This window comes from Pseudorasbora parva, chromosome 3, assembly GCF_024679245.1.
Source record: "Pseudorasbora parva isolate DD20220531a chromosome 3, ASM2467924v1, whole genome shotgun sequence".
NCBI lineage: Eukaryota > Metazoa > Chordata > Actinopteri > Cypriniformes > Gobionidae > Pseudorasbora > Pseudorasbora parva.
In genome coordinates this window covers 22,390,979-22,418,170 of record NC_090174.1, presented here as the reverse complement: position 1 = coordinate 22,418,170, position 27,192 = coordinate 22,390,979, and the positions used below count along the sequence as shown (strand labels likewise).

At 40.3% G+C, this 27,192-nt stretch overlaps 2 protein-coding genes across 4 annotated transcripts; one reads left to right on the top strand and one right to left on the bottom strand.

The window, feature by feature from the left end:
- Positions 1 to 532: 532 nt before the first annotated feature.
- erap2 (endoplasmic reticulum aminopeptidase 2) lies at positions 533 to 12,813 on the bottom strand. The gene is made up of 19 exons (XM_067438157.1): positions 12,653 to 12,813; positions 10,517 to 11,110; positions 10,309 to 10,447; positions 9,303 to 9,437; positions 9,038 to 9,158; positions 8,786 to 8,940; positions 8,380 to 8,493; positions 6,429 to 6,560; positions 6,183 to 6,314; positions 6,031 to 6,099; positions 5,712 to 5,887; positions 5,518 to 5,597; positions 3,614 to 3,797; positions 3,308 to 3,464; positions 2,921 to 3,105; positions 2,633 to 2,794; positions 1,621 to 1,761; positions 1,440 to 1,521; positions 533 to 1,349 (listed from the first exon to the last, which is right to left on the bottom strand). Exons 2-19 carry the CDS (start codon positions 11,008 to 11,010, stop codon positions 1,203 to 1,205), a joined length of 2,805 nt encoding a protein of 934 aa, XP_067294258.1. The 5' UTR covers positions 11,011 to 11,110; positions 12,653 to 12,813; the 3' UTR covers positions 533 to 1,202.
- An 8,311-nt stretch (positions 12,814 to 21,124) lies between these two features.
- On the top strand, positions 21,125 to 24,513 carry LOC137071832 (pre T-cell antigen receptor alpha-like). Of its 3 annotated transcripts, none has more exons than XM_067440034.1 (5): positions 21,125 to 21,177; positions 21,754 to 22,074; positions 23,875 to 23,937; positions 24,048 to 24,117; positions 24,224 to 24,513. In XM_067440034.1, coding segments are annotated over exons 1-5 (492 nt in total). In that variant the 5' UTR covers positions 21,125 to 21,140; the 3' UTR covers positions 24,225 to 24,513. The 3 variants fall into 3 exon arrangements, with proteins under 3 accessions (XP_067296135.1, XP_067296134.1, XP_067296133.1); XM_067440033.1 differs by having other exon boundaries at positions 24,015 to 24,117; XM_067440032.1 differs by having other exon boundaries at positions 24,012 to 24,117.
- The last annotated feature ends 2,679 nt before the right edge of the window (positions 24,514 to 27,192 follow it).

The following is a 27,192-nucleotide window of genomic DNA, read 5'->3' as shown; positions in this document are numbered from 1 at the left end:
GTTGTGCTACTCCATCTATTCGTTCGTGCTCCAGAGTGACCACTACATCCGCTTACCTTAATTATAGAGAGTAGATATTGATTTTTAACAAGGATTTTGTTGTACTTGGTAAAACCACATTCACCTTCAGTTCAGAAACGGGATATTATTTCAAAATTAGGATGTTTTTTTATTTTATTGTATATAAAGATCTCAAAGAACATTATAAAAATGCAGTTCATGACCCCTTTAGTTTTCTGCATCTTATACCTAATGATATTTACAACATTCAACAGTGTTTTGAGCATGCAGATAAGCAAATAAAGCTTATGTACAGGTATGTTAGTGTATCTTTAGTGTATTGAATCAATTCCAAATAATTTACCAATTATTTGATCTAATTGTTCTTGTTGATGTACATTGTGGTGTATGGAAGTGATTATGATAATAACAAGCATATGGAGGTCAACTGATAAATATACCTTTCCTTTCATCGACTAATGTTTCATAAAGGCACATTTTTTGTTTTTAGGCTGGACTCAGTTGCATCATCCCTTATATAAAACATGTTTATTGATTTTTTGTTTTGTTCCAAACCTTATTCAGTGCATTAATTTTCAACATCTTCAAGTATGATGTTATGCCACTAATTAACAGGCAGTCTTCTATTAACATTAGGTACAAAATGTGGCACAGCGGTCATGAGACAAATCAAAGGCGAAGAAAAACACAAAGGAAAAACCATTTTTTGGGATTTCTGCCTGGATTGGGCCTTCCCAAATTGGAAAGCTTCCCATACACACATACAGTGGTCTAGGTTCAAAATGTTGGTGTCATTTTACAGGAAACCTTTTGAAAGTTACATAAAACACTGCTAAAAGTGATAAACATGTAAGTATAGGTTGTCTAAGATGTTATATGTATATGTTATTCCTGTAAAATGACACCAAAATGTTGGACTTAGACCACTGTATGTGTGTAAGGGAGGCTTTTCAATTTGGGTAGGCCAAATCCAGGCGGAAATGGTACCAGGGTAACCAGAAAAATCAAACACATCATGCATTAGACAAGCCGTTTCCAAATATGATTAAAACACAATCTAACAAATGCAAAATTATAGAAAACTGGGAAAGTCACATGGAGTTTCTGAGCTGATCCAGACACTGATTAATATATAAAAAAAACATTATACTAGTCTGAAATGTTGGTCTGCTTTTTACGTTTTAATTGAGTCTTTGCTGCAACCAAGTCCTCATGGTCTCTAGATTCCTTCTAAGCCACACAATGTTCTTCTCCACGTTTTCCGTGGCCACCTGTGTGACACGCAGCTGAGATACCTGCTCTGAGATGGACTTGAAGAAAGCCTCAACCTTAACACATAAAAGATTGTATAGAAACACTGTAAGTGAACCATCAAAACTAGCTGATCATTCCCTCTAAACAACAAATAAACAACCCACCTCTCTCAGCTCCTCTGTGGATGAGAACTGAGTAACCGTGCCAACAATGATGTTTCTGATTCCAAAAGATCCCAGCGGAAACCTTTCATAATGAGACACGAGTATCTTATTCATAAAGAACAAATCACCACTATAGCTATAACAGTTTTATAACCTATAAAAAGTAGTGGATTGCACCTACTTTTCTAGCAGTTCATTCCAGTGTTTCTTCACAAAATCCCATGCTAGAAAATGGCCCACTGGATTTCTGGCCACCATATATATGAGACTGGGTAAATTCTGTGTTTTTATTACAGTCCCATCCATTCCAAGCTGTAATAACCTACAGAAAAAATGGAGACATACAAGGCATTGCGTGATGTTAAACCTCATAAACCGCAATGCAACACCAGACGCGAAGCAAGTGTTTTTCAGCCTGACACAGTTATCATTTTCACATTGTTTAAATAGCAAACGTGCCTCGCGCCCATCTGTTTGCCCTGTATTTTTGGTCTAAAAAATGAGGTGTGTTCAGGCACATTAGAAAAGGCAATTGAAAACGACGATATTGACCAACAAAAAACTGATATAAAGTCATTATTGAATTTTTTGTTGTTATTTAAAGGGTGCGTTAGTAATATGCACAACATATGTACACTCTGCTTATTATACACACATTCCAAAATAAAAGGATTCCTCTCTGGGGAAACATTCAGTCTTTTAACCAGTCAAATTCCACCATGTAAAAAAACAAATCCGCCATAGGGCAAGCGCAACTGCTTTTAAAAGGAATGGGAGATGAGACTCTGATTGGTTTATTGGGCACAGATCATTTTTTCTATCGTTAAACTAGCAAAAGTGGATTCGGAGAGTGGAAAACAGTTGTGTTGCTTTTTTATTGTTCCCACAATTCTTGAGTAGACATTTTTAAAAGAATAGTATTTATCTGAAAATATATATATCTCTGAAATTTTTTTTAGAGACCACTTAACATTGAGAAATCAATGTTAAGTGGTCTCTTAATTTTTTACACAGCTATATATATATATATATATATATATATATATATATATATATATATATATATATATATATTTCAAACATTATAAATATTTTAACAATCAATTTAACACATTCGTAATGAATAAACATTAATCATTTTACTGACATTTGAACGTTGATATACATACATAATGTGTTTGATAACAATGTACCTTGATAGTTTTTCAGATTTTTTGCTGCTTGCTAAAGCTGAGAGAAACTTGCTCTTTTCTGTCTCACACATGGAAGCGCCATACTTTTCCAAAAGGTAGGCCCAACCACTGTCACCCTGGGCTCCAATCATGTAAACTGTCTCGGACACATCAGTTGGTAAGCTGTATAGTTTGTAAAACATTAGTCAGGTGTTAAGAAATCTTCTGCCATAGTCATTTAAAATTATAAAAATGTGATGTATTTTGGAGCGTATCATTGCAGAAACAAATACTGTGTTGCCAAGTCACCTGATTGTACCATTGGATTCCACCCAGCTATCATAGAGCTGTTTAGCCTTTTCCAAACAAGGTGGATAACCGAAATCACATGCAAGGGAAAGAATCTCTTCACGTAGTCTCCGGTCTGAAACCGTCCCATCGTCACTCCATGACTGCTTGTCAATCACATCTCTGAAATATTGCAAGATGTACGTCTGCAGGACAAGACCAGACATAAAATGGCTGTGCGTACATGCAAGACGTAATAAACTCAGACAAGAAATCTCAGAGGATCTCATTTGAACTCAACGGGTGGGTCTTCAAGCTGCCTTACTGAAATGAAAGACTCTTTGACGGATATGTGGAGGAATGAGGACAGTAAATTAAATTAGACTCCAGGAAATGTTTGTGTCATACCTTCAGATTATGAGTAACATCAGCTATGTTTCTCTTTTCTATCAGCTTGTAGAATGATTGTAGATAGCCGAGCCCTTGCAGGAGAGGAACGTTGTGGGTCTCAGACTTCAGGTAACTGATCAGATCTAAAGCTCTGTCTAGTGACAGTCGTCCTGCACTGGAAATGATGAAACACAGAAAATAAATAACATCACAAATTAGCTCAAGATAATACAATTATGCTCCTTTTGCTAGTTATTATAGAGTTTCCTGTTTTCCCTGTGATATGAGACATACTTTATAATGAGAGCTTGCACAGTAACTCACGTGACTAGCTGGAAGGCGTTATGAATGAGACTGGCTCTGTCCTTAAAGCTCAGAGCAGTGTGGTTTACACTCAGAAGCTCCGTCAGGGCGTTCCAGCCCTCCTCATCATAATGAACAATGTAATATCCATTCATGTCAGTGTTGATCTTCACCCAGTCTACTTCCTCATCCAGCGTCAACACATCTGGGTTTGAGAGATTGGCATATATTTCACCAAGAACAACTTTCCAATCAACCAATCAGATTTGAGGGACAAGTTTACAGTTTATGGGAAATTTAGGCTTAGTTTTTAGTAATAGGTTTTAGTAATAAGTTTTTTCAGGCTTAGTAATTTAGACCAGGTGTTAGGTGTTCCTACATAAGTGTTGTTCACCTATCATTTTACTCTGCAATAAGGTCAGCCGCAAAAAATAACCATGTCCACGCCTTTTCAGCCCTATTTTTTCGTCCTGACAGGTTTTTTAATGGCAAAAGAGGGTTTCCGCTGGTGCAAACTGTTAGTAAATCTGGCTCTATATGGGATTATCTAGGAAGCTTGTTTCCTCCGCTTCAAAAAAGGTAATTGCGACTTTGTATCTCACAATTCGGACTTCTCATTAAAGGGTTAGTTCCCCCAAAAATGAAAATTAGATGTTTGTCTGCTTACCCCCAGTGCATCCAACAAGTCGGTGTGTATATTTCTTCAGGAGAACACAAATGATTTTTAACTGCAACTGCTGCTGTGTGCCAGTCATATAATCATGTGAATGGGTAAGGTTCTTTGAGAGCAAAACATACAAACAAAAAAAACCTGCTTAGGCAACCTGCTGCTCCTGATGACACATTGATTTATTAAGACAGGAACCAATCGGTTTCTGTGAGAAACCGAACAGTATTTATGTTATTTTTTTACCTCATATCCCGACGAGTCTCATTAAGTTTTCCCATCGTCTATAACTTCCGTCTGATGAGGTCAAACGGACACAATCATATATATATATATATATATATATATATATATATATATATATATATATATATATATATATATATATATATATATATATTGAATCCTCATTAAGGCATGTGCAGATTGGTCGAATGAGGCTTCTACATGGTATATATCTATGATCACATCCGTTTGACCTCATCAGACGGAGGTAAAAGACAATGGGAAAACTTGATGAGACTCGTCGGGATATGAGGTAAAAAAATAACATAAATACTGTACGGTTTCTCACAGAAACAGATTGGTTTCCTCTCTTAATAAATCAATGTGTCATCAGGAGCAGCAGGGTTTTTGTGCACGTTGCCTTTTATTTTTTGCTGTCATAGAACCTCACATGATTATATGACTCGCACACAGCAACGGTTGGAGTTACAAATCTTCATTTGTGTTCTACTGAAGAAACAAACACACCTACATGTTGGATGCACTGGAGATAAGCCAACAAACATCTAATTCTCATTTTTGGGTGAACTATCCCTTTAAAAATTGAGTTATAAAGTCAGAATTGCATGATATATAACCTGTAATTCTGACTTTATATCTTGTGATTCTGACTTTATCACACACAGCTGCGCATTTATATATTACAATTCTTGTTCCCCATGTATACTATAGTTATAGTAACTTCAATAGCTGGGTAATAACTATATAGTTACTAAACCTGATCCTACTCCTAAACCGAACCGAATCCATGTAGGTACCTTATATTATTCAGTAATTTCTTAGGTAAATACACTGCAAGTACAGATACTGTAAAATAAGTTGCAACTCACATTTTATACAATTAGATTTTTTACTCAAAACCTTACAGTTACTAAAATATACTTTAGCTCCTGTGACTACTTCCCCAGGTCGCAACTAGAACAGTTTCCGTTCTAGAATATACATTTGTGAATGATTTTTCGCCAAATCTCACCTGATTTTGTGTGCAATATGTGCTTCACCTCATGGCCAGAGTGACTTGTTTTATACGTCAAAGGGATGTGCCACAGATAGCTATGGAAGAGTCATATCAGAGACACTATTACTGCCTTTGCCTAAAATGATGGCATAAAACATTAAAGACAGGAAGAACTGTGTACAAACAATGTGATTATGTGGTGTTGTTACCCTTCTTGAAGTGAATGCCACGAGGGATCATCAGGTAGGACTATCTTTATGAAGCGTTCTTGCTCAATATAAAGTTTTCTTTTTTGCCGCTTCACTGTGACCAGTGGTATCCCCTTTTGCAGCGTCCAAGTATACATCATTTTCTTCAGGTCAACGTGCTCCCCAGCAAAACGATACTGCAATATAAAAAGTTACACAGTGTTATCACCTTCAAGGTGCAAGAAAACATTTTGAAGCATGTATTTCATCTGTGTTTATGGAGTGCTGTGAATGTTAAATAGCAAAAACCTAATATTTTATTCATGATGTGACACTTTACCGCATTTTTAGTAGCTTGAGCACTGCTGTAACAATGTTCTCCTGCTGTGAATTCCTCTTCAGAGCATGTCTGTACAGAGAATGAAGAGAGTTTTGTTGTGATGCTGAATTATAAATGTATGACAGAAGGCAGTGGATGAAGAAGTGACATACTTTAATAAGGCTGTCCCACAGATCTTCATTTCTGGCATTGCTGTACCTGAACCTCCGAAGGTACCGAATTATGCCACTCTGGAAGCCTTCATCTGTCAAGAAATGCCTCAGCATATGGAGAATACATGCTCCCTAAAATATTCAATAATAAAGTAGATAAATAAAATGAAAAAAATAATTCAGAGTTGGCTCCCCTCTTCACCTGCAATAGTGATAATGTTTTACATTGCTGAAGTGTTTTCCAACCTTGTCATATGACACAGTATCAAACATTTCCTTTATCTGAGTAGGGTTCTCAGCTAAACTGGATATTGGCCTGGAAGAATTTAGAGAATCCCGTCCAATAGCTCCAAAGCAGGTGTCCAGGAAGTGGTCCTCCTAACATGTAAAAGAAAACATGTGAGACCCTATTCAAAACAAGCCATAGTCTACAGAAGTATCAGTGTTGATATTTATTTAACCATTTATTACTCGGCTCTCTAGAATACTTGATTCATTTTGGTCAAAGTATGATTGGTTTGTACAATTGTTTTGTTCTATTACCATTTTGCTAATGGTCATATTAAGTATTAAGTAACATTTTATCTTGGTTATATGTGAACATTAAAGGGTTAGTTAGTTATAGTGTGCAAGTGTATGCACACTATACTGTCCACGTTCAGAAAGGGAATAAAAACATCATCAAGGTAGTCCATATGTGACATCAGTTAGTTACTTATAATCTCTTGAAGCATCAAAAATACATCTTGGTCCAAAAATAACAAAAACTACGACTTTATTCAGCGTTGTCATCACTTCCGCGTTTGTTTTCAAACCTCACATAAAGATTAAAATGGTCAAGAATCAGCGTATTGATTCATGATTCGGATCACGTGTCAAACTGCCAAACTGCTGAAATCACGTGACATTGGAGATCCGCATCATGAATCAATCCCCTGATTCATGACCCTTTGAATCTTTATTTGAGGAACACGGAAGAAAAGACAATGCTGAATAAAGTCGTACTTTTTGCTATTTTTGGACCAAAATGTATTTTCGATGCTTCAAGAGATTCTAATTAACCAACTGATGTCACATATGGACTACTTTGATGATGTTTTTATTCCCTTTCTGGACATGGACAGTATAGTGTGCATACACTTAGATACGCTCTCGGACTAAATATAAAATATCTTAAACTGTGTTCTGAAGATGAAGAGGTCTTACGGGTGTGGAACAACATTAGGGTGAGTCATTAATGACATCAGTTTCATTTTTGGGTGAGCTAACCCTTTAAGGAAACATAATCATTTTGCAAATATTATGGGAACATTATTTGTGATGAACGTCCAACTAAAACTTTTCAGGAAAAAAACGTCCATGAAGGATGTACAGTATAATAATGTTAGAATTTTTAAAGACCAGATAACTTTAAACAAACCTTCTATGAATGCTACTGGAAGAACGTTTGTTCATAACTTTAAGAGAACATTGACAGAACATTAGCCAAAGATCTGAGAACATTCCCTGTTAGCTGGGTTAAAAAAACAGCTTTCTCTTTTTTAGGTAAATATAGGTATTTATTATTATGTGTAAAATTGCAAAAATATAATGAATTTATGCATGATGGCGATTTAAATCTAAAAATTACATAACTTCTCGGTTATGTATGTAACCCTTGTTCCCTGAAGGAAGGAACGGAGACGTACGTCAGACGTCACAGAACTGAAAGGGAACTATAACTAACTATATCTATGAATTGCGGTAAAACTTTAAATGTGGAGCAATTCTTATTTTTAACTTGTTTCTTATTAGCCTGCATATTGTCTGTTTATTAGTATTTATAAAGCACATATTAATAACTTTTTCTACATGACAATATTCAACATCCCATAATCCTATACCCAGTACCTAAACTTAACCACTAAAACAACTACCTTACCTATAATAAGCAGTAATGAATCGTTTATTGAGGCAAAAGTCGTAATTAATAGCGATTCTTCATACTAAAGTGTTACCGTATATTGCAACACAGTTTGGTATTTAATATCCATATATTTGTATAGGTAGTAAGATCGTTAATAAACAGTTAGTGGGTCATGATTGTAAAATAAGCCACATCAGTGTGATACAATCTTGAATCATTTTGCAATAATGACTGCCTGACATTACATTATCCTTTACATTATAGAGAGAGATACTTGAAGTTTTGACATACAACTTTAAGCTCCGGATATACTGTCCCAACTGAGACGAATTCCATATATCGTGCAAAGCCTTCATTCAGCCATATGTCATTCCACCACTCCATAGTCACCAGGTTTCCAAACCACTGGAAAAAAAGGCAAAGAGACTTGCATATAATACTCGTGTACACTATAAAAAAAATTTGGTCTCCAATTGAAATTTTTCAAGTGACTGATCACATCTAGATTTTTCAGTTGGCCGAATTGAATTTCTGTAAATTGAATTGCATCAATTAACAGAATTTTAGTTCGGCCAACTGAAACATTTAGATGTGATCAGTCACTTGAAAATGTTCAATAGGAGACATTTTTTCCCTCATTGGTTTAGTTGTAGAAAGATAATAACAGATGAGGTTAAGAATATATTTTATATCTGACCTGATGGGCTAGCTCATGTCCTATCACTACGGTAACCCAGAGTTTATCGGAGGCTGATGAGATGTCAGGGTCATACAGAAGAGAGGTCTCCCTATAAGTAGTCAAACCCCAGTTCTCCATGGCGCCTGACTGGAAATCTGGAATAGCTATCAGATCTGGCACACATCGTAAAACAAACATCAATGTAACATCACATAACATATGCACTGAAACTTTAGAAGGAAAGGTAAAGAAAATGCAAGATGTACTCACCCAGTTTTGGCAGGGGATAAAGTATGTTGAAATATTGTTCATAAAACTCCAAAAGCCTCACAGCAGCCTCAAGAGCATAGTGCGTCTGATGCCATTTCTCTGGAACTGCATAGATAGAAATCTTTGGGAGAAGACAAAACAAGATGCATTCAAGAAGCATTTCTCACCTGAGAGCCTGAGATTATAACTTCATACAAAGCAGACAAAGTTGCTGTGTTTCTTCTACTTTATATTGTTTAACCCTCTCTAAGTTCTTGTAACTTACATTAATTCCAGTTGCAGTTAGCCCACTAACAGATTTGAAGTCGCAGACAATGAAGGCCAACAGGTATGAACTCATCTTCACACTTGCTTCAAACTGGTCTTCAAACAGATCGTTGCTGATTTGTACAGTTTGTTCCTGTTAAGTAAAGATAAAATATTTGTTACATTTAAAAGGGTTTCATACAAAAACAGTTGGTTCATTTTAAGGTGTCATTGTTACAGTGTAATTATACATTAAGTACTGAGTAAAATTAATATAACTACATGTACTTAGTACATTAGGGTTAGGGTTTGGTTAAGGGGTAACACTGTTGACTATAGCCACGTTTCCACCACAGGAACTTTCTTGGGACTTTGGGGGGGGATGGGGGGTGTTTTGTCCGCAGGGTAAACATTTCCCCCTCAAAACGTCCCTAGGTAGTACTCGCGAGGTAGTACTTTTTCAAAGTTCAGGAACTTTTGGGGGTGGGACTTGGGCGCTGAACATGCTGATTTGTCGAGTTCATGTAGCATTTTGATTGATTGACTCCATGCTGCATCCATGCAAATCTGTTGCGGTGCGTGCAGAAAAAGTTGTTTGCTATTCGAATTCGAATTGCTATATATGGGGGGATGAAAGAAATTCCTATTGGACACATTGTTCTGGGTAATTTAGGTGGAAATGAGGCTTATAAGTAACATTGCAACTACATGTCAACTAACTCTCATTTTAGTTTTAGTAAACCGTCTGCTTAATATCTGCTCACTCTTTGTTATTTATTAATAGACATTCTACTACGTATAAGTAACTTTGAAACTACATGTCAACTTATTCTAAACTTTAAAAAAATGGTAACCTAAAAAATTGGTTTTATTCAAGCCAAGCATATTATTTAACATCACTGCACCAACATAAATACATTAACTTATACTATCAAAACTAATATTGCTATTAATAACTTTAAAACAACAATTGCAGGTTACCACTTTTACAATTGGTAAAGTAGATGTATTAAAAATGAGCTTACTAATGGCATGTTCGACAAAGCTAGATGTGACGGACCCCTCCTTATTCTGACAGTGTAATTAGCTTTGAAAGTGGGTTCATCAAAACATGGCAATGCCATGCGGGCAGATGTGGGCTCAAAGTGGGTGGATGCCAGGACCCTTAAAGGGAGAAAATTGGTTAACAATTGTTTGCAATATGTTTAAATGTTGAATTTGTTTTAACCATACCTTGTCTCTCCTGCTTTTGTCCTATAGGTACTCTTATAAAATCCGTAGAACCCATCACTTAATGGTGCACCAAATTCCAAATACAGGAAGTATTTTTCCCCAGAAGTCAGAATCTTTGGGGAGAAGATGGCGATCTGTTCATGTGGAGGATATTCCAGCACAGAGAGCACCTTGTCTGACAGATGGGCCTCATGCTCATTCAGAACAGTGGCTGTGAAGATCTTAAGGTTCTTGCTGTGTAGTACCACCCAGTTTGTGTTATTTCTTACATCAATTTCAATCTTTACTGAACCATTGAATCTCAGCGTGGTGAGATTGGGATGAATAAGCAGATGATAATGCACAGGCACTATGTAGTTTGGCAGGCGCGTTTTACTCCATGGAAAAGGAAGGCCGTTTGTGGCCATGTTTTCGCCAACTGGACTATTGCTGTCAGAAGACTGGACACAAACATGTGACTCCAGAAAGAGCAGGATTAAAAACAAGAGATGCATATTGAAATATAACTTGTGGTTATTGGTGTATGGTATTATTGAATTTGATGGCGATCACTTTCATATTTTTGAACAGTTAGATATTGGCAGTCATTGTACCCTGTGGAGAGAAAAGGGAATTTGAGGCTCTCATGATAAATAATTGAAGTTCTCTTTGTCTTTACAGCACTTACTACCAATACATCACAGTATATGGGCCATTCTTCATTTGCTCTACTTTACAACAGTTGAAATAAACTTTAAATACCATCATAAAAAAATCATAAAATGTTTGCATATTTATATTTGTAAGGTAAAACTGCATTGTTAAAAAGATACATTTTTGTTTTAAAATGACTGATATAAATATCAGTGTTTAAAGGAATTGTATGTAAGATTGTGGCCAAAACCGGTAACTGCAAACACTTTCAAATGACTGTAGAGCAGTGTATCCCCTCTCCTCCTCCCCTTGTCTCCAGGTTGCCAGATAGGCTGCAGGACCAGCAGGAACGTTTGTAGCTGCAGCTGTGGTAACTAGAGCAGATCTGGCAACCCGGATGTCGACACACTTCTGACTTTGTGATTGGTCGATAGGTGGATGGTGGAGCTTCAGGCCAAAACACAACATGTCAACATCAACATCAGTTGAGGGCTGCAACAACAACTTTTAAATGACAATATCCTAATCGGAATACTGTTGTCAGTGATTTAAGTATTTGAAATTAACATGATTTCTTAATGTCTAGTGACATATCAGGGCCATTTTATGAAATAAAATGGAATACATTTCTTGAAATACAAAAAAATGATGAAATACATTTCTTACATACAGTTCCTTTAAAATAGATATTTAATAAACAAAATCTACATGTTCCCACTTTAAACAAAGAGCTATCCTGGGAAGTAATTGCGACAATATATTTTTTTAACAGAGTGTATTTCAAACATACATTTTAATATACACTTAAATTAGTAAGGTTTAAAAGTACATAGGCCCATTTTAGTATATTTTAAGAAAAAGTGTTACAAAAATAAATATCATCCCTTTAAGAAAAAAGGGAATACAATTTTGACTACTTGTGTGTGTATAGATCATTGCAGGTGATGGTTGATCTGAAGAATAAATGACGAGTTTATGCTTTCACATTCATTTTCATGTATTTTTAACAATTTCATGTGTCACGCTTTATTAGAGTCTGTGGTACCAATAAGCTTCCATTTTACGGAATATAGCATATTAAACAAGTTTTTTTGGTGCAAATTCTGCCTCTCTTATTGGAGAATGACCCATATGCACATGTCATCATTATTTTACATTTCGCATTGAGCATGTGCCTTTGGGATAGCACTGTAGACATTCTAGCACATGTTAGAATGATCAAAATGCTAATACAAATAAAAGACAACAATCAGGGGCTCTTAAAATAACACGCATGGCAAAACAGAGCAGTGCTGAGCGTTCTCGGTTGACCTCACTCTGTAAAGTGATAGCCTGTTCACGTTAATACATTGACATCTGCTGTTATACAGTACACGATCTCTAGCTCTATTCTGCCATAAGTTAGTGACACTATAATGTGGTCTCTGTAAAGTAGGACAAGCATCTACTAGTAGCATTGTTAAAGAACACACTAATTTTAACCGTTCAGTGTTGTGTCTTTACCTGAATTTCAGCTGTATCATTGCGTCGGCTGCTTTCATTTTCCCTTTCATTTGTCCTGCCCACAATTTCCTGGTGTGCAGCAGCTGCCGAGTAGGCTATGTGCTGTCTGTCTCTCTATCTCTATTCAAATGACAACACAGTGGGGCTCGAGCCCCCGGACAGAGGAATGACCTAGAGCCATCATCACGTACAAACAGCCAGGTCATGTGTGTGTCAGCGAGTGTTTGCAGCAAGGCAAAATAAAAGGCAGGATTTAGTTGCAGCAGGAATTCGATTTATTAACAAACAAAAATGTAATAAAAGAAACACTCCCAAAACATGAATGGAACAACCAACATAGTAAGAAGAGACCAGACCAAGACTGAATCAAAACCAAGGCAATGAGAATACACAGGCAAACTAATCAAATTAACATGAAATTAACATGGAAAATAAACACGGTATGATATCAATGAAAAACCGAAATGAACTCAAACACAGGAAACAGAACGTAACGCATGAAAATCCAACCAAACAAGCACAAGACCAAATCAATCATAATATTTTCCCCACCTCAAAAAGGTGCAACTATGTGCCTTACTACATCAATATACAAAGTGGGTGGACGGAGGTGGGAGGATGCAGGGATGGAACACGGGACAACCACAGGAGCTATGGCGGAGACACAGTGGGAGAATCCAGGTAGGAGACAAAGGAGGCAAAAGCCAGAGAGGAGACAATGGTAGGAGGAGCCAGGGCAAAACCCCCTGAAGGAATCTCAGGCCTCACTGACAAGCAAATGCTCCAAAAATGACTAAACAGGTCAAAATCGAGTTAAGCATGGAAAGTGTGGCCTACACTGAAAAGAAGAGTCTTGTGGATTTTCAATTGAGCATATTGCTATGGAATTCCTAGAAAGAAACCATGTTTTTAAGGCTTTTTGAAACACTAATACATGGTTTAAATACTGTGCAGACAGTGAAGTTGCATCTGAATTTGTGCTTCAGATTTTTCAGTTTTTGACATTTGAACATGCAGGTTCCAAATTAAATATAGACTTAGTAGCACATTAAATTAAATGTTATTAAAACCTTTTTTTTATTTTTTTTATTTTTATTATGAAAACACATTTGAATGTAGCCACACTCCAGGGCCATTTTTTGGGATTTCCGCCTGGATTTGGCCTACCCAAATTGAAAAGCTTCCAGTGATCTAGGTTAAAAAATTTGGTTTCATTTTACAGGAAACCCTTTGAAGTTACATAAAACACTGCTAAAAGTGATAAACATGTAAATATATGTTGTCTAAGGTGTAATAACCTCCCCATAAAAGTATTTGCTTGTTTTTTTTTCTTCATAAATTCATTTTTGAAAGTGTGTAACTCAGGCCCTGTGTGCTCTGAAAACAGCAGACAGTTTGGGCTATTTCCACTAAATTATAGAAAATAGTGGAAAAAAGAAGTTTGTCTGTGCCTTGTTGTATGCAAGATTTATTCATATGGGTCTGAAGGTATGACCCCCCCCCTTTCCCCCCTTTCCCCCCTTTCCCCCCTCCCCCGAACCTGCTACATTAATTTAGTGTAAATACTTTACTTTGTGTAAAACAAATGCCAAAGTGATGCATATCTCCAGAAAGTAGCGCTTTCAAATGGTACCACATATGACATCATAGCTCCTCCACAGACATTTAAAATGAAAAGTATATACATGAAGATGTCATTCCCGTCCCAGGGTCCTCGGAGTTTAAGAGGTTAAATCTAGACGCACCCTGGCAGCAGCAAATCTAATCTGCCGCTAGTATTGTCTAGCAACTCTTAATACACTGAGCTGTAAACGTCAAACTCTGGTCAGGCCAATCACATCGTGTATAGAGTCGGTGGGCGGGGCTTAACATAATGACGGCCGAGTTGCGCTTGCATGCTTTTAGTAAACAAGCTGGCGAACGGCGGCCTTTCGAATCAGCTTTGACCGCGACTCTGGAAGACTTGGAGTTAAGCTTTTCTCTGAGAAAAGAACAAAGAACGGCACTGAAGTCATTCTTAAAAAGGGAAGATGTGTTCAGAGTTTTGCCGACCGGATACGGCGAAAGTTTAATCTTTCAACTAGGTCCGCGTCACCTGCGTTGCTCTGGTTGGTTGTAGCGCTATCCTATCGCATGCAGAGGTAGTTTGAAAGACAACCGTTTATCCGCCCCTTGGATTGAGCCCTGTCGATGGTGAGTTCCCTTATCGAGGGAACTTCCCACTGCGTCGAAACGCTTTGGGGATGCTCCCTAAGCATCAGCGAATCTGAAGCCTGAATAAACACTAGTCCAATCCGATTGGTCGTGCGTGATGACGTCATTGTGACGGCGTACCCGGAAGTATAAAAGGGGAGCCGGCGCATAATGGCGGTAGTTATTGCTCTTCAGCATAGCGCTCTCTGTTTGGTCTGTCTATTTACTGTTGTCTGTCCAGTTGCGAGTGTGTGTGTGAGTGAAAACTTTTATAGTAAAAGTATGGAAGGAAAGAGCGGATTTAGACAGTGTGTGCATCCGTGTCCCCGCTTCATCTCGGGATCGGATACACACCTGTTATGTGTGCAGTGTCTGGGTGTGCAGCACGCTCGGGCGGCTCTCGAGGGAGCCGCCTGTGAGCACTGTGAGCGGCTGACACTCAGGCTGCTCCGCTCTAGGCTGGCCGTGTTCGATGAGACCGGCCAGCCTCGTGAGCCCCATGGTTCTGGACCCGCGGTCGCTGAGGCGTCACGGCGTCGCAGATCATGGGGCTCACAGCGGGATCTGTCCGAGGGCTTTGGGACTGCTGCGGCACTTTCCCAATCCTCCTCGGACAGTTCCGATGATCTTCCTCCCCGTGTGGAAGCCCGCTTTGCGGCTTCTTCCCCCGGGGCGGAGGGTCCGATGCTCGTTCTCTCCGGTTCCGAGGAGCCGGAGGGCGCGGGCATCGGGGCGGGGGATGAGGTTTTTCCATCGCCTCATCCGCCCGCCCAGGAGGAATTGGTCGAGGTGTTGACCCGGGCTGTGGCTAAACTCAACATTGAGTGGCCACAGGAGGAACAGGAAGTTCGGCCACCCAGTAGGCTGGATGACCGGTTCCTCGCACACCGGGTCCAAACACCGCGCCGGGGTTTGCCTTTTTTCCCCGATCTGCACACCGAGGTGTGTAGATCGTGGAGGAAGCCCTATTCCTCGCGTGTCTCTAATCCCCCACTGTTGGACTATTCCAACGTTCTGGGGGCACGCGAGGCGGGCTATGGGGCGATGCCGCGGGTGGAGGATGCTCTCGCGAGCTATCTTTCACCCGAATCGGCATCGTCCCTTAAAACCCCGGTGCTGCCCACCAAACCCTGTCGGGACACCTCAGGGCTGGTGGGCAAGGCTTATATGGCGGCTGGGCGGGCTGGTAGTGCGCTGCACACTCTGTCGATCTTGCAGGCCTACCAGGCTGACCTTCTAAAAGAGCTGGATGAGGGCGAGGGTCCCTCTCCGGAGGATGTACTGGAACTCAGGAAGGTCGCAGATTTGTCTCTCCGTGTTACCAAGGAGACGGCCCGTGCCATCGGCCGCTCCATGGCAGCTATGGTGACAACGGAGAGACATCTCTGGCTGAATCTGTCGGGGATAAAGGAGAAGGACAGATCCTTCCTCCTGGACTCCCCGATCTCGCCTTCTGGCCTGTTTGGGGACGCGGTTAACTCCGTCGTCTCCAGACACCAGGAGGCGAAGAGACAGTCAGCGGCCTTCCAGCAGTACCTCCCTCGCCGCTCTAAGCCCGGGAAGGCTGGCCCTAGCGGGCAGCCTCAGCCGCCGACCAGCTCCTCCTCGCATCGTCAGATGCAAAAGGAGAGCGTCGCCTCTAGAGCCCCTCCTCCGGGAGCTTGGCAACAGAGGCGGCGCGCTCAACAGCAGCCTTCCGCTCCGAAGGGCGATCTGAGGAACGTCCTTCAGGCGCGAAAGGCTGCCGCAAAGAAGTCCTAGCCTCGGCAGGACTTCTCAGGGCGGTCCCTCCCGCGAGGGGGCAACCGAGGTTGCTTCCTTCGCGGCGCCCTGGGGAAATCGATGTGGTAATCCCGCCGTCTACGACGCTTCGGGCCACATCGATTTCCCGCGAACGCACGCTGCTCCAGCCGCCTCTGGAAAGACCTGCGGCTGGGCAGCTGGCGCGTCCGCACACAGAGACTCGTCCCCAACCACTTCCTGCCGGGCAACCGCTTCAGGGGGTCGGGGACGAGGCTCGTGTAACACCCGACGCCAGCCTCGAGAGGCTGGTTCCCTTAGTAGATTATCTCAGCGCATGGAAATGCCTTCCGAGTGTATCCACATGGGTCCTGCGCATTGTAGAAAATGGGTACAGACTGCAGTTCGGTCGGCCTCCCCCTGGGTTCAGGGGGGTGACCTGGACTACAGTGGTACCAGAGCGGGGTCGGGTAATGGAACTAGAAGTAAAGACCTTACTGGCAAAGGGGGCCATAGAACATGTTCCTCCGCCAGAGAGGGAGTCCGGCTTTTACAGCCGGTACTTTATAGTTCCCAAAAAGGATGGAGGGTTGCGTCCGATTATAGATCTAAGGGATTTGAATCGGTCTCTAAGGAGGTTCAGATTCAAAATGCTCACTATCCCCATGATCGTGAGTCAGATCCAGTCCCAGGACTGGTTCGTCACGATAGATCTGAAGGACGCATACTTTCATATCTCCATCCTTCCATGTCACAGGAAGTTCCTGAGGTTCGCTTTCGGGGGCGAAGCGTACCAATATCGAGTTCTTCCCTTCGGCCTAGCCCTCTCCCCACGCACATTCACAAAGTGCATGGATGCAGCCCTGGCTCCTATGAGGCTTCAGGGCATCCGTGTACTGAATTATATCGACGACTGGCTCATACTGGCCCAGTCGTACGAGATGGCGGTTCGGCATCGAGATGTCGTTCTAGCCCACATAAAGTGCTTGGGGCTGAGACTCAACACGAACAAGAGTGTGTTGACGCCGTCCCAGAGGACTACGTTCCTAGGGGTGGTATGGGATTCGACGACGATGCGGGCACAATTGTCTCCCGCGCGCGTCGAGACCATACTGGCGATGGTCTCAGGAATAAGGCTAGGCCACACCATCACTGTGAAGCACTTTCAGAGAGTGCTGGGGCACATGGCAGCAGCGTCCAACGTGATACCGTTCGGCCTGCTACACATGAGACCCCTCCAGTGGTGGTTGAAAACCAAGGGGTTTTCCCCCAGAGGGAATCCTTTTCGTATGATCAGGGTAACGCGCAGATGCCTTCGTTCCCTAGTCATATGGAAGAAACCTTGGTTTCTGTCCCAGGGACCAGTGTTGGGAGCGTCCTGTTGCCGGAAATCCGTTTCAACAGACGCCTCCCTCACTGGTTGGGGCGCGGTCATGGACGGCCGCTTTGCGAGGGGCCCATGGGAGGGCCGTCATTCCTCCTGGCACATAAATTGCCTGGAGATGATGGCGGTCTACAAAGCTCTCAGGAGCTTTTTCCCGGACCTCCGCGGCCAACATGTCCTGGTGCGGACAGACAATACGGCTGTCGTAGCGTACCTCAATCGCCAGGGAGGGGTAAGATCGCGCCCTCTGTGCAGATTGGCGCATCTAATCCTCCTGTGGTCCCAGGGGAAACTGTTGTCCATCAGGGCAATGTATGTCCCGGGGGTTCAAAATCAGGGAGCAGACATCCTGTCGAGGCAGGGGCTGAGGCCCGGGGAGTGGCGGCTCCACCCCGAAGTGGTGGAGGCCATATGCGAGAGGTTCGGCCCAGTGGAAGTGGATCTGTTTGCGTCTCGAGAGACGTCCCACTGTCCACTGTGGTTCTCCCTCACGCATCCAGCCCCGTTGGGGTTGGATGCCATGGTGCAGACGTGGCCGAGGCTGCGTCTGTACGCATTTCCCCCGATTGCTCTGCTCCCGGGAGTCCTGGAGAGGGTCCGTCGGCAGGGGGTCAGTCTACTTCTGGTAGCACCCCGTTGGCCGACGCGAGTTTGGTTCTCGGATATCATAGCCCTGCTGGCAGGTCATCCATGGCAGATTCCTCTGAGGAGGGATCTCCTGTCTCAGGCGGCGGGGTCGATTTTCCACCCCCGGCCGGAGATATGGAACCTTTGGGTTTGGCCCCTGAGGGGGCCAGGTACCTAGAGGCTGGCCTGTCGGCAGAGGTGGTAGAGACCTTACTCAGCTCCAGGGCTCCGTCCACAAGGAGACTGTACAGCCTCAAGTGGAATGTCTTTTCCACTTGGTGCAGGAGGCGTGAGGAGGACCCAGTTAACTGCCCAGTGGCTTCAGTGCTGGAGTTCCTCCAAGATCGCTTCTCTGCGGGCCTAACCCCGTCCACACTCAAGGTGTACGTGGCTGCCATTGCGGCTTTCCACACTCCTCTGGGTGATGGGCCTTTGGGTAGGCACCAGCTGGTTGTACAGTTCCTCCGTGGGGCTCGGAGGATGAGGCCTGTGGCTCAGTCCAGAGTTCCAACCTGGGACCTGGCAGTGGTTCTCGAGGGATTGGCTGAGGCCCCCTTCGAGCCACTAGAGTCAGCAGAACCTAAGAATCTGACCCTTAAGGTGGCCTTTCTACTCGCCATTACCTCTCTAAGGAGAGTAGGGGATCTCCAGGCCTTGGCAGTAACGCCGACTTGCCTGGAGTTTGCCCCGGGTGGAGTAAAGGCCATCTTGCACCCTAGGCCGGGCTATGTGCCCAAGGTCCCATCAAGGGTGGTCAGGTCTTTGGTTCTGCAGGCATTTCATCCTCCGCCTCACGTGACGGCGGAAGAGGGGAGGCTTCACCTACTCTGCCCGGTCAGGGCACTCAGGGTGTATCTGGCGAAGTCCGCACAGTGGAGGAGATCGCAACAATTGTTGGTGTGTTTTGGCTCACCCAAGAAGGGGTTGCCTGCGTCTACCCAGACTATCAGTAACTGGATAGTCCAGGCAATAACCATGGCTTACCAGGTGCGCAGTTTGCCTTCACCTGTAGCCGTGAGGGCACATTCCACCAGAGGCATGGCCTCTTCGGTGGCCCTCCTTTCTGGGGTCCCCCTGCAGGATATCTGCGAGGCGGCGGGGTGGGCTACTCCGCACACTTTTATCAGGTTTTATAGCCTGGATCTCCCTGCGACGCCTGGCGCGAGGGTGCTCCAACCCTAGTTGTGCCCGGTTTCCGGCTTCACACTAGGACAGGCGCTACCCTCGGTGTGGCCTAGTGGGTACTCGTTCCCCAAAGCGTTTCGACGCAGTGGGAAGTTCCCTCGATAAGGGAACGGCTCGGGTTATGTATATAACCCTTGTTCCCTGAGAGGGAACGAGCACTGCGTCGTACCGCCACACCTCGGCACGCCTGGAGCGCATGCTTCAGAGCAAGAACTGCCGCCATTATGCGCCGGCTCCCCTTTTATACTTCCGGGTACGCCGTCACAATGACGTCATCACGCACGACCAATCGGATTGGACTAGTGTTTATTCAGGCTTCAGATTCGCTGATGCTTAGGGAGCATCCCCAAAGCGTTTCGACGCAGTGCTCGTTCCCTCTCAGGGAACAAGGGTTATATACATAACCCGAGCCGTTTCCAGACCAAACATCTTGATGTGGGTCTGGCTTGTCAGGCTAATTTGAGTAAAGTTAAATTTGCCAAAAATAATTTACTTTAACAGGACAAAGTCAGTTAAAAATAACAACACCCTATATATATATATATATATATATATATATATATATATATATATATATATATATATATATATATATATATATATATATATATATATATATATATATATATATATATATATATATATATATATATTGATTTATTTATTTATTTAAAAACATTTTCTAGCTGTGATTTCATTATTAGTCCCACTGAGGGTTAATACAAACAATGGCCAATTAATGCTGCTATTTTGTTTCATGTCAAATTCTTTTAAAAGAGATCAAGCACCCTAAGCATATACGTTACCTGATCAAAACATTCTTTGAAAGTGCAGTTTTATTTCATCCAGATGTACAAAGCAGCAGGTACAGCCGTTGGTGTTGATATTATCTCTTTCTCACCACAGAAGAAACCAACATAAAACAGGTGCAACTCTTTGGAAACACACTCTACATCACATTCTCACAAGTAATACAACACATCACACCAAAGAACATTTTGTATGATTATTTCATTATATTAAAATACATTACTCGTCCAACAAATATTCTGAAATTCAAATATTGTTGGAACTTGGAATGAGACTGTGAGGGCAATCAATGAGCATACTCGACTCTTTTTAAATGATGGATTGCAAGTGAGTTATTTCACCCCATGAATGAAACCTGATGCCAAAATAAGTGTATCAGTGTGTTTAGCAGCACAGACCTTTGTGTTCTCATTTTAGCACAGCCATGGTGTATTTTGGCACAGCAACACACCGATGGAAAGATTCCATGGCGGGTGTGAAATCACATGACTGAAACTTGATAATCCTTTTCAATGCCTGGCTGAACTCATTGAGCTGAACAACATCATCATGCTTCCCACCCTCCTCACCACCATGCTTTTTACAAGTAAGTTGTAGAGTTTATAGGAAGGCTAGCACAATTACTAACATGTTTAGCAATTACAAATCTCAAGTAAGGCTAACTTCATTAAAAAGGATAATTTAGAATACTGTATTTATGCAATAACTAGGCTTATGTTTTTAAATATATGTTTTATTAATTGTTTGAGAAATAAACTGATAATATTTTTTATTTTAAAAAGCCAGAAATATTGTGCAAAATGATTACAATGTATAATAACTGTTTTCTATTTGTATATACTTTATAATTTATTCCTGTGATGGCAAAGTTGAATTTTCAGCACCATTGAATCTTCAGTCACATGATCCTTCAGAAATCATTCTGATATGCTGATCTGGAGCTCTTATTATTATCAATAGTAAAACAAAAAAAAGCAGTTGTTCTCCTCAATATTTTTGTTGAAACTGTGACTTTTTAAAAAATTATTTGATATAATCTTTTGATCGACACATGCACAAAACATGCACTGAATAAAAGGCAGTGTAGTATTTTGGAGTAACTATCAATGCATACTATTATAAACATTTCTAACCTCGTTGCATATTGTTGTTGTCTCTAAAGTGGGATCAGATGCTGTCCCTTATGCCATCTTATCTCCACCATTTCATCTGAACACTGATCACAGCGGCATGACTATCCTGGTGTGTGTGGTCCATGACATTCATCAAGGAGACATGGAGGTGGCCTGGATTTCTAGCGGCACCAGAGGAACTAATCCAGCAGTCTCTAACTTACTCCAAGGACACAATGGCATTCAGAGCGCGATGTCTGTTATCTCTGTGGCCTCAAGTGAATGGACGTCCTACACTTGCTTTGTGAGTCACAGAGGCTCCGATCAACTCATGCACAGACACTATGCTGGATTCCTAAAGGAGACGGCGGGTAAATTCTTGCATTATTATGTGTAAAAGGTCCCATTTGTTAAAATGAGTGAACCACTGTAGTTAACATGAACTAACAATGACATTTTTTTCTGAAGCATCTTAGTTAAATTTCATTTAAACATTTATTGCTCATTGTTAGTCAATGTTAGGCAGTGTTGGGGTAACGCATTACAAGTAACTAACAGATTACTTTTCTCGAGTGACTAGTAAAGTGACGCTTTACTTTTAAATGTACAGTTTTATTTTAAAATAAGTAATGCAAGTTACTGTGCTTTTCCAACAACGTTGTAACAAATGAATAATTTATATTTATTGACAGACATCCTAATCGGTTTTAATCCAGAAATGCAAAACAGCTGAAAGAGATTTTTTTTTTTTTTACCTGTGCTCTCTGATTGTACAGGTGTGAACTTGCATTTATTTTAGCCTGAGGCTTAGTCATTTAACTTTTGGTGTGAAAGGGCCTTTACATTTGCCAAAAATACAACTTTTTTGTTGTTATTCAAAAGCAAGCAATCCCAGCCCAGGTGTGATGTACACACAAAATGTAACGCATTACTTTCATAGACTGTGTTGACACTTGGTTTGTCAGGGTCGAGCTGGCCATTGCCATCTTAGCAGCACGTCATCGCGCGTTACTTCCGGATAACAGAAAATGGGCAAAGTGACCACACCCTTAATGATACAGAACTTTAAGGCTTTATGCAACGTAAATTAATGAAAACAAATATACACTATATAAAAAAATTCACCCCCCTCACAGTTGTCATGAAAGGCAAAATTAGCCATATAGACCAAAACCACAATTTGTACCAGGCTGTAAACATGTTTTTTTTTTTTTCTGCTGTAAATTTGGGCATTTTAACATGGGGATTCTGCTCCCTTCTGGAGCCTGTCCCTAGTGGGCAGTCAATGAATTGCAGTTAAAGTCACTTCCCTATTGGCTTCAAGAGTGCAGGAGGTTGTCGCTTGATTGCTTTCAATAAAAAGTAACTAAGTAACGCTTTACTTTTACGTAGTTACTTTTTAAAGGCATAACGGAACACTGCAATGCATTACTTTTAAAAGTAACTTTTTCATACTGTTGTCTGAGGTCAACTTTTGAGGTTCACATGGTTTTTACATTCAAAAACATCATAATGAATAAGTAATAGGCTATTTTCTACACTGGTTTCGCGCCTCTCTCATGGAACGCTCAGTTTTATGGGCATGCTGCATTGAAGACTTGGAAGTAAACACCTACGGCTAGGATTGGATAAGCTTTGCTTATTACAATGAGCTTCGGCTCCCCCATGAGTACACGTCAGGAAACAAATCTGTGGTCTTATAGTGAGCTGAATATTCATTTAAAGTGGAGTTCATCCATGCATTCATAATATTGGAGTCCGAATTAAGTTTATGCAACATGTTTATTGCTTTGAAGTTTGATCCGGTTTAGCACTACGTAGGCCTATAATCGGTGAGCAGGGGTACAGAATCAGGCGTTCTTCTTCTTCGGTTAAGGCTGTTTTTCACCATATTGTGACGTCACTGCTTGGCACATTCTGAGATCGAGTGTTTGCTGGGCCTGGTGTCCATAAAAGCTTTTCCTGGACTATAGTTTAATATATTTTTTTAGTATTATATATTTTCAGCTCCGAAACTTACAGGATATTCTTATATTACAATGAAATTTTATACAAAGGCTAAATGTAAAATTGATTTCTCAATTCATGACCCCATTAACTAACGTTAGCTAAAAGTACGTTATTGTAAAGTGTTACTGTAAAATGCATTAATAATATGGTGTTCATTTTAGAAAGGGCTGATGATGAAGAAACGTCTGATATTTGTTTGGACCATCAAAGCAGTTTATTGGAAGGTATAGTAAGAGGCCATTAATCCTAAGAATTCAATGTAGTGTTTGTTCTGTACTCATTTTCTTTACTGTTGCAGAAGTCAGAGCAAACAAAGATCTACTGTTTATTCAAGCTCTCAGAATCCTCCTCCTGAAAATCACCATTTTCAACATTTTGATGACAGCGCAAGCCGTCATAAAGTGGTGAGCGCTCATTACCGCTTATGCAGTGTCTGAACAACAGTGCAGCAATTACATTTTTCACAATTAAACTGAAACCTGTCATATTTCTCTTCTGCAAAAATGGCAGAGTTTCAAACACAACTGTCACGGTTGTCAGAGTTAATTGGACGCGCCGCTGAAGGAGCTCCGGCTGATGTAAATGAGAACCTGGAATGTTGATGAGTGCCTCGATGAGCTGCAGACCAACATCACGCCGCAAGACACAGGTGCTTCGATATGGGAAGATCAGTGCGATAGCTGCTCAAAACCACATCATATACAACAATACAACAAATGAGCTACAAGTTTAGTTTTGTAGGCCATGGCTTTGTGTAGTCAACTTCCACTCATGTAACACTGGTGACCTGAATGACAATGAGTGACCTTTGATGCTGCAACGTGATCTCATGAAAATACGTGAGTATTTTTACGTAAAGTGTGATTCTACTACACGTACATTTACTAACGTTTTCACACACAATAAAACGTACAATACTGACTTATTAACAGCACTAAAATGTACAATATTGACGTATTGACAGCACTAAAATGTAAATTATCGACGTATCAGTTAACGTGTAAGCAGCCAGCCACCGGCTCCCATAAATCGTGGCATTAATATTGTTCATTTTATATCCAAGTCACATCAATACATGTTTTCAGTCACATTTATTAAATGCATTTTACTAAGTTAATCAACCTAATATAAAATAACAGAAATATAAAATAACATTTTGCTCTCGTGACATACAAACTCATTTCGGGTGACTAGATAATGTTAAAAGAATTTTAAAACCGTCAGATGAATAACATTCTTGCCAACCATTTTGTAGTATTTAGCTTGTTGTTTGCTGTCAGACATAAAAAGGCATTTTCTCCTATTCAGCAACTGGCGATCACAATATACACCAAAACACAACATCAATTCACAAAACGCAACATTTTATTCGTTTGCTGTAATCCCGTTAGAATCCATATGTTTGCGAGAAACAAATCTAAAACTGAGCCCGGTGATCTTCATCTCCATTAGTCTTCATCTCCTCTCAGTAGCGCGACGGCAAACATCAAATCTCGCGCTCGTAAATTCAAATTTAAAAAACGCGCCCTCATGAAGCGTTACGACATGATTTACGGCAGTGGCATCGAACGCTCATTGGCTCTCGCCTGCTTCGTCACAGATTTTGACATGTCGTGTTTCAGTCGATTTGTATTTGAAATGGGAAACGCGCAACTTCACGGAGAGAAGCCGGATTAATATTTTCATTGATTAATAGCTAACATTCTGCTCTGTACCTCATACAAAACTATTAACGTTATATACCACCAGAGAGGACTGCGACTGCAACACATCTTCATTTGAACTACTTTTGGTACCGCTTTTTATATTTTTGCAATAAATAAATTATTGTGAGTACACTGGTCTGTCTGTTATGCTTTGATTTATAACAGTACGTTGTTTTAATAAATGCTAATGGGTAGGTTTAGGGGTAAGTGTAGGATTAGCCGTTCAAAATATATTTTTTAATGCTATATTGTTACCAAAATCATTTTCCAACGTTTTACCTTTTATTTTCTTTATATTCTGTATTAAATTGGTAGGTTTAGGTTTGGGGTAGTGTTAAGGGATCGTAGATTAATCAATAAAATGGTCAAAGGGAAATTATATAGATATCTTTATGATATAACAAAACAAAAAAAATGTTTTTACCAGAATAAAGTTTTGTATTCTTAAAAAAAAAGATTTCATGATGGATTCGTAAATATTTCACGTTTTTTAGCTGTAAAAATGTAATAATACTACGTTTAAATGTTGCAAATACGTCTATATTTTACATTTTAGCACTTCTCCAAACGTACTAAGATGTACGTTTAGTCTCTTTGAAAGTAACGTATTAATACCTACGTATTAAGGATGAGACCAGGCTGGATGAAATGAGATCATTGTGCATAACACTCTGTTTGAAGACTGAGAAAAAGTTAGTTTGAGGGGCTTTGTTTGAATGTCACTTAAGTGCTTTATCAAGTTAAAGTGTTTGCATTTATTCCCTGACTTTATTTCACAATTGTTTGTAATTAAACTACATTTCAAAAGTTTGTGGTTGGTAAGACCTTTTTTAAATGTTTTTAAAAAATGCATTTGGTAAGAAATAAAAACTACTGTGAAATATAATTTAAATGATTTTTCTATTTTAATTTTAAAATATAGCCTAATTTTTCTTCAGTCTTCAGTGTCACACGATCCTTCAGAAATCAGTCTAATATGCTGATTTGCTACCGAAGTAACATTTCTTCCTATTATCAATGTTGAAAAGAGTTGTGCTACTTAATATTTTAGTGGGAACCATGATAGATATTTTTCAGGTTTCCTTGATGAATATGAAGCTCAAAGGAACAGCATTTATTTGACATTGAAATATTTTATGTATTTAATGGCAATTTAATGCATCCCTGTTGAAAAGTAAAAAAAATAAAAAATAAATATATATATATATATATATATATATATATATATATATATATATATATATATATATATATGCTACATTTAATATTATTATAAAAAAAAAAACAGTACTATTGTGAAATATGATTTACTTTAATGTATTTTCGTGATGCAAAGCATAATTTCTCCAGTCTTCAGTACCACACGATCCTTCAGAAATCATTTTACTATGCTGATTTGCTACTCAACAAAAATGTATGATTATTGTCAATATTGAAGACAGTTGTGTAAAACATTTTTTCAGGATTATTTGATGAATAGAAAGTTCAAAAGAACAGCATTTATTTTAAATAGATTCTTTTGTAACATTATAAATGTCTTTACTGTCACTTTTTAAGAATTGAATGCATGCTTTCTGAATAAATGTAGAATGGTAGTAAAATATTGCAAAAGCTTTCTATTTCAGATAAATACTGTTCTTTAGAACTTTCTATTTATCAAAAAAACAATACATTTTTTTTACACAATTGCTTTCAACATTAATAATAATCATACATGTTTCTTAAAGCGTTAGTTCACCCAAAAATAAAATTGATGTCATTAACTCCTCACCC

Excerpts from the sequence above, each read along its gene's own strand:
- erap2 (XM_067438157.1), bottom strand. The coding sequence starts at position 11,010 with ATGCATCTCTTGTTTTTAATCCTGCTCTTTCTGGAGTCACATGTTTGT. Across the intron at positions 8,941-9,037 it reads TTATCCCCTGCCAAAACTGG|ATCTGATAGCTATTCCAGAT; the intron begins GTGAGTACATCT and ends GATGTGTGCCAG. Across the intron at positions 2,795-2,920 it reads GAATCCAATGGTACAATCAG|CTTACCAACTGATGTGTCCG; the intron begins GTGACTTGGCAA and ends CAAACTATACAG.
- LOC137071832 (XM_067440032.1), top strand. The coding sequence starts at position 21,141 with ATGCTTCCCACCCTCCTCACCACCATGCTTTTTACAA. Across the intron at positions 21,178-21,753 it reads CACCACCATGCTTTTTACAA|TGGGATCAGATGCTGTCCCT; the intron begins GTAAGTTGTAGA and ends TTGTCTCTAAAG. Across the intron at positions 22,075-23,874 it reads ATTCCTAAAGGAGACGGCGG|AAAGGGCTGATGATGAAGAA; the intron begins GTAAATTCTTGC and ends TGTTCATTTTAG.